The sequence below is a fragment of the Meleagris gallopavo genome, chromosome 6 (genome assembly GCF_000146605.3).
Source record: "Meleagris gallopavo isolate NT-WF06-2002-E0010 breed Aviagen turkey brand Nicholas breeding stock chromosome 6, Turkey_5.1, whole genome shotgun sequence".
NCBI classification, from domain to species: domain Eukaryota; kingdom Metazoa; phylum Chordata; class Aves; order Galliformes; family Phasianidae; genus Meleagris; species Meleagris gallopavo.
In genome coordinates this window covers 5,187,534-5,195,155 of record NC_015016.2, presented here as the reverse complement: position 1 = coordinate 5,195,155, position 7,622 = coordinate 5,187,534, and the positions used below count along the sequence as shown (strand labels likewise).

At 37.5% G+C, this 7,622-nt stretch overlaps 2 protein-coding genes across 5 annotated transcripts in view; both read right to left on the bottom strand.

The window, feature by feature from the left end:
- LOC100543777 (sodium channel protein type 5 subunit alpha-like) overlaps positions 1-7,622 on the bottom strand; it is a 589,192-nt gene that overhangs the window by 364,538 nt on the left and 217,032 nt on the right. The gene's annotated exons all lie outside the window — the stretch shown is intronic.
- The window catches only part of DPP6 (dipeptidyl peptidase like 6), a 158,605-nt gene that overhangs the window by 79,636 nt on the left and 71,347 nt on the right, over positions 1-7,622 (bottom strand). Inside the window, exon 8 of the mRNA XM_031554011.1 lies at positions 208-328. Coding sequence (XP_031409871.1) covers positions 208-328 — 121 coding nt within the window. The remainder of the gene's footprint in view (positions 1-207; positions 329-7,622) is intronic.

The following is a 7,622-nucleotide window of genomic DNA, read 5'->3' as shown; positions in this document are numbered from 1 at the left end:
AAAAAAAAAACAAAAAAAACCAACCAGGATTCTGACATCACATTATTTCCAGTCCAGCACTTGAGACAACTGTTAGAATAGTGAATTTTTAGCAAATGTCCACCAGTCCCCAGAAACGTAGCAACGAACACCTAATTTCAGACAGTTCCGCCAATTTAGAGTGTAAAAAACTCATAACTAACTGCCATCCTAGATGTTGTGTCCTACCTTCGTATAGCCAGTCGCTGAGCCCATTGAAAATAACACCTTCTTTTCCTGAGGAGACCACTCGAATGGCTTGTTTCCCCACATGGGCACAGTAATAGATGTTATTCTCAAAGATAAAAATCTGATTTGAAAGGAAAAAGAAAAAGAGAAGAGTATTAAGCAGTGGCTCCATTTTAAGACGTTGCATTTAACTTTTACAATAATTGGTAGTAAAGAAAAGTCACATATCACATTTTTATAGCATTTTCATCCAAAAAAGACTTTCACAGCTTGCTTCCAATGTCATCAACTACTAGAAACATACTAATTTACAGCAAACTGAAGCCCTTATTCTCCAACACAAGTTTTATTTTTCTTGGTCCTGTCCTCATTTCAGAAATTGAAGAGTGCCATAAGAAGGCATGAAATGAGGTACATTACCTCTCCAGATTCTGTAGAAGTGCTTCAGTACATGGAGTGGATGGTGACTAAACTAATTAGTGGAAAATACGTCTTACATATTTCCATTAAGATTTACTGCTACCAGATCGTTTTTGGCAATCAGACTGGTCATTCAGGTGTTTAAGAGATGATGAGTGAGCCAACCTTTAGCCAGCCATTTAAACCTCTCTCTCTCTCTATCGATATATATTGGTCTACGGCATCATCTGGTTAGGTGTTTAAATGTCACCACTGACACAGAGATCCACTCCCTCTTCCCCTCAAAGTGAACCACAGCCTAGTCTTATTTGGAAAAAATTTCTGAGATCCACTCAGGCTGCAGAGATGTACCGAACAGAGTACCAGGCAATCCAGACAGACTGAAAGACAAAACTGTTAATAAGAGTTCAGCAGACGTTTACACGTTTACAGATGAGTTTATGGAAGGTCGGAGCTATTGGAACAAATGTTAGGTATCTACAGCACAATACAAGACCGCAATTTCTCATGCTGCACTAATGAAAGGATAGAATTGAGAAAAAGTATTTGCTTTCAGCTTCTGTTTCACGTCCAGCTGTGGTATGTGTTTCAACTAAAGATGAGCTGGAAAGATTCCAGAAGAAAGTATAGGTCCTAATGTAGTTTTGGCAGTTGTTACAATGAGTTTACCTAAGGATAAAAAGTCTGACTGTAACTGGAACTTGCTTTTTCCCCTTCTAGTCTACAAGGGTTTTTAAAATAAGGACAGGCCATTAATATGTTTTTGAAAGAAAAAATACATGGTGGAAGATTCCTGCCTTCATTTTCAGTAAGCAGAGAAGCCAGACGAAAGACCCATGGTAGGGAGTTCAATGTGTTAGCTAGCTTGTAATTAGGAGGTTGCCAAAGCTTAAAAAAAAAATAATAAATAAAAATAAAAATCAGGAAGATCACTGTGGACAAAATACGAGGTTGTTTTTCAAAGCCTATAGGGGAAAAAAAAAAAGAATAGAAACTGATAAATATTATTAGCAGTATGGAGTGGCAATGGGGATAAAAACAATGCTGGGACAAAAAAGCCTTAGTGTTGTGGCCCATTCTGCTCTGCAGCTCCTCCTGCCACAGCCAAGGCTCTGCACTCCCTGCTGTACATCTTCAATTTGCACAAGAGACACCCTGGATTGTCCACAACCCATTGGTGGCATTTGTTGGTAAAAGGGAAGACTGGTCAGACTGGAACTTGAGAAACCTGTTCTCAGCAATGCACTATGCCCTAAAGGATGCTATCCCCAAACTGCAAGACAATCCCAAACCTCTACATCAATATGTGCAATGGGTGTTCGGGCAATCTCTTATGCAACAGGTGCACAGCCAGGTGGAGTTATTCAAGTGATGCAGCCCATTTCTTGCCCAGCTCCTCCCAGCAAATGAAGGCTTTGCAATATTTTGTACTGTCTTAAATGTTAAATGAGTCTACAGGAAAAATAAATAAGGCAGAATGACAACCTGCTTCTGCCCTGTGCTTTGTAAAGCACTGCAATGTTTTCTGTCTTCACTGTTTTGTCTTTCAAAGCGTCATTGCACTAGTCAGGCTGCATAGGGTATCTGGTAGCTGCAATGGAAAAGAATAAAGTGCTCTGACTTCAAACCATCTCCCGTGTAATTCAGATCCAAACTGCAGAACCTTATAGAGAATTTAAAATTATCCTCCTAACTACAGTGCCTTGTACCCTAAAAACGTCAAGCATAATCAAGATAAAAAATAACTGAAGCAGCAGACGGAAGATTTCTATGTAATGTATCTTATAAATTAAGAAAAAGCTTTTGAAATTCCGTTATTCATCAAAAAGAGATGTCCCTGGATTACTTCACCTTCTGGTCTAGAGATATTAGTTTTTTTTTTTTCTTTTGAAACCTCTTTATAATATTTTCTACTGTTTACATTTTGTGACATTAAAGTAGCGCTTCCTATCAAGCAATCTGAATCTTTTGAGCTAATTAGAGAATAATAAATCTGTGTAAGGAAACAAAATATCCATGGACATCATTTCCACATTATTTTATGCTTACTTTATGTAGCAATCTTAAATAATAAAAGAAAGGACAACAGAAGGGGTCAAGCTGAGTTTTGTGTGTCTTTCTGTACAGAAGATGAAGAGCATAATAAATTTCTAGTGCCTTCTCTTCTGGTGTGTGTATTTGAGAATGATTTTAGCCCCAAGATCCTCGCAACGTTTACATCTTTTCTGATGGACATCACATGATATCCAGCACTGAGTGCAACTAATGGCATGGGAAATAAAGCTGGGCAATGTCAGGGGGATATCCCCACCTTCAGCACTGTGCCCATTTTGGTTATTACATTTCACAGCCTCCAAAAAATAGGATATTTTGAAAGAAGTAAAAAGAACACAAACATCCATACATCGATTGAAGAAACCAAAACTGTTAAGCCTGTAAAATGAACAAGGAAGTGATAAGCTAAATAAGAAGAAAACATAAGACAGAAAAGAGGAAAATATATATATATATATATATATATATTTAGCCTTCAATTTTTCTTTTCCAAATATCACAAAAACCAACAAACCCTAAAAAAAGCTATTTGAAAATGGATAAAAAGATTTTCTCCTATAGAAATCAGAATTAGTGTGACACTCTGGGGTGTAATGGAAGACTTCCATCTCTTCCTTCTGGATGTTATAATAGGGATCAAAAAAATGAAATATTTCTTCACAAAGATAACTAGAGTGCCTTGGGGGACTGAGATAAAGACTTTTTTTAAAAAGAACTTACTTGCTCACTCCCAGGATAATAAAACCCATGGGGATTTTGCCATTGCCCTTATGGAGCTCAGGATATCACCTAGCATTTTCAGCATAAACCACTATGCCCTCAGCCTCAGGTATCAACACAGCACTAGTTCCTGTGAACCGGGAAGAAACCTCTGCCTGTTCACAATTTGCATTAGAACCGATTACTGCAAGCCATTTGAAAAACTAATATTAAAGAAAAAAGTACTATGCTGGTTGACCACATGCCTAAGATGGAAGGAGATCTTTTAGTCAAAGCTTAGGTATTTATCCAGTAAAATAAATGTATACTAAGCTAATGCAAAGTAAACTCATTCATCTTAAAACGTACAAGATCCATCACAACACTGACTGATCCATTTCAAACTTCATTTGCAACTATTTATAGGCCGACTATTCTGAACTGAAAGATATTATACCTCCTTTTACAGTTATTTCACTCCTCCTTCCTTACAGCCAAAGAGGTGAGGGAACTTATTTTTTCAAAGACAAGGAGAAGATAAATTAACACGCATTAATCTGTGCTTTTCATGCTTTGATTTATTCTCCAAATTTCAGGAAGAATTCCGAGTTCTCTTTGCCAACTAAACAAATGACATCTTTAAAATTTAGCATCTCCTAATATAAAGTTAATGTCTGGATGCTTATTACTTTGATGACACATTGCAGAAGGGTGAATACTTCCTACATGCCAGAGGGCAGCCTTCCCACTGTAAGGTCAGCCCACAAGAGACTAGTTAACATGAAAAGTTTGTCTACTTAGCATTGAGAGTTTGGTGAATAAGACCCAGCCTTCATGTATAGACAGGCATAAAGGTTTGAACGTGCATTAAATTCCAAGTCAGCCCACTTGCAGTCTGAAAGAGCAACGGTCTCAAAATAGAAGGCTCAATTAATAGTGGAACACAGCTTTAAATCAACATCTACTTTCTCCTCATCTAACATAATGCACTCCATTTTCTTCCATTTTTTAATATTAAAGCCTTATTTCATTTTTATTGTGATTTTTATAGCTGTTGGTTTTTTCCATTTGCAGAAGTCTTCAAATAAGCTGGCAAGCCAGTTTACCTGAGGGAGTATTCTGGCAGAATAAATGAAATAGCAGATTCATTTTAGAATTCTGTCTCTCAGAAACACATTTAATTTTGCAGAATCAGTAAAGTTATCTGTGTGAAAGTAATTATCCATGGACTTCACTGTTCTAGATGCTGAGCAAATGCATGGAAAAAGATCATCCCTACCCCAACAGCGTATTTTTGTAGACTGGTAAGCCTAGAATGGAGGCAACAGTCTTCACTGAACATGTGGAAAAACAAAAACAAAAACAAAAAAACAAACAAATAGAAGGGAAGCAGGGACACTGAAGACAAGACTCAATTGACTCACAGGTACCCAGAGCCATTTTAAGCCCCTCACAGTATCTAAAACATTGTGTAGTATCATATAGAATGCAGGAGAAACCTCTATTATCCTGGAAAAGCATCTAGAGCCCACATATATTTAATGCTATTCATCTGAATTGCTCTAGGAACCTATGTATATGAGGACAAATGCAGTTTTCAGTGTCACCTAAGTGCAACAGCAAAACCATGAGTCACACTTGAGCTGCTTGAGCTCTATTCCAATGCATGAACCATAAGATCATCCTTACTATAATTATCATTTTACATCAGGTAGACTATTATAAGCCTGTGAAGACTGAGAGACAAAAGATCCCAAGCTCCTTGTCCTGTAATGAACTGCATGTCATACTGATCAAATTACTTGCAGAGCCACGGTCAGCTTCAACATGACACTGAACTCATAATGTTCCCTTCTGCACAGGCAGAGCCACAGCTGCTATAAAATTCCTTTTGCTGAAATAACAAAGAAAAATGGTTCTTTATGTATCTTGCTCTATGTATATGCCAATGCACGTAGGTTGGCATCAATCCTACCTCACCTTGGTTGTGACCTTCTGTCAGTATGTGGCTCGAAAGGCATGAGCCAGACTGTCCCAGATACCAATGAAGAATTGCCTAACTCTATGGTTTTCTCATTCTCTGGCAGCTTTTACAGTTTTCGGGTTGCTTCCATGTCCAAATAAGTCAATCAAAGCAGACCATGCAGTTTAGGAATCTACAGCTTCTACCGATCATAGACAGCCAAAAGAAAATATCAGGTATCTTCATCTACTCAAGATATGGTCCACTAGCTCTCCGTTACTCACAGTCCTAACCATGTCCAAGTCACATCATTTCTCCTTCAGATGGTTTCCTCTACTTAAATGCCAGTCACATCACTTCTTAAGAAACAGGCACTGATTTCTCCAAACAAGCCCAACATGAATCTATGTGGGTAAATGAAGGTGACCACTTGAGGCAGATTTCTGTGTGGCTAGTCAATCCTTCAATAGAGTTGGATCACCAAATTCCCCAGGATACAAATGGGGATTCTACTTCCAATCTAGGTGCAATATAAGGTTCCTACTCCTTTACATCAACTATTTCTTCAGTCAAGTGTACATATGAAAAGTCCTAGAGCGCAACCAAGGGCATTTTAAACTTCTTCGTGTAAGATGCTCTGTTTATTTTTAAAAACTTCCACTTATTTTTTTGGTTGAATACAGCCATATAAAATTTCATGTTTTAAACTGAGCTATATATTAACTATCTATACACTTGCATGGTGTTACACATCACATAGGTCTGAAATCCATCTGAAAACGAGACAGCTTCAGCCTCTTGATGTGTCCGGGAAGAAAAGTATTACCTCTTTGTTCATATACTAAATAAGTGGCTGAGGGCAGTAACAAAGCCACAGCATGCAAGCAGTATCATGGAGCTGTCAGATCATGGACACAAGTAATTTGGAGCATTATCAAGCTCCTGAAAACGTGCACCCAGGGTGATCTCTCCCTCCACCTCGATTTCTATGCTCCCTCTACTTCCATTCAAACATTTTGAAGATGGCCCCTCTCAAACCAGTTCTGTTTTGCCATTGCCATGTGACATCTGGAAGCTGAGGACTGTGAAAATGAAAAACTGTCAAGAGAAAGATTCCCTTGCTGTTTCGCCCAACCTGTCCTCACTACACAGAATTAACATGCCCATCTGTGTCCACACAGCATCTTGAAGCAGATATAATCGTGTTCTCACTTTGGGATATCATGGAAATCTGACAAGCACTGTACTGAAAAGGTCTTGGTATTTTGCAATGATAATTCTTACATCAACTCAAGCAGAAAAATGCATGATCAATGCAAAATCAGTTTCTAAAGCTTGTTACTGATTGATTATGCATTATTCAGTGAATAATGATTATCTGAATATGAAAAATGCATAATGGAAGCCAGTTGAACATCAAAGTTCACATTTATCACAAGTGTTGTTCTTTATGCATGATATGATTACATCAACTCATCAGTTCTTCAAAAAAGAGTAATAAAAGCATAAACTGTTCCTCAACAGTCGGCTTATATAAAAAGAGAGAGTATTTTTATTAGAGTTCTATACCAGCTATTTAAAAAAAAAAAGCTTGATAGCAATTGGGATAAAAGTAGTGAGTCCAAACATTTTTATTCTCCTGCATCACAGAGTTCAATTTTGCAGGTTTGGAAAGAGACATACTGCAATTATGATGGAGAAGTGAAAGAGAGAAGTTTTTAAGTCGATTCTTTCTTCACAAACCAAAATGTCATTATTAAGATTGACGATGAATGAATGAAACTATTCCATCTAATCAACATGTTGCAGAGAAAGAAATATTGATAAATTATTGACAGAGAAGGCTACAGGTTCAATTTTTCATTTAAGGGTTTAGCTTTGCTGTAATTCAAAGTAAGAAGATAACTGATTCCCAGGGCAAGGATTTAAAGGACATGCTTTCTGAAGGTATGCACCACACAGATAATGTTTACTTTGGACAAGGGTAAAATTTACTTCACTTATCTTCTTCCTAGAAAAGGTGGCACTTATGGAATGAAGCGAAAACTATTCCAGTATTAGAAATATTCTGCAGGAAGGCTTTCAAGATTGAGAAGCTGAAAACAGCCTAGAAGACCACTAAAACCAGAGAATACAGTAGTACAGATTGATGCCCATAAGAACAGCGCTGGTTCATAGACATTTCAAAAGCAGTATTTTTGACTCAGAGATCAAAGGCTCCATATCTGATACAAGCAGCATAAGAGAGTAACTGAATGGAGATTTGTGTTATTTAAAA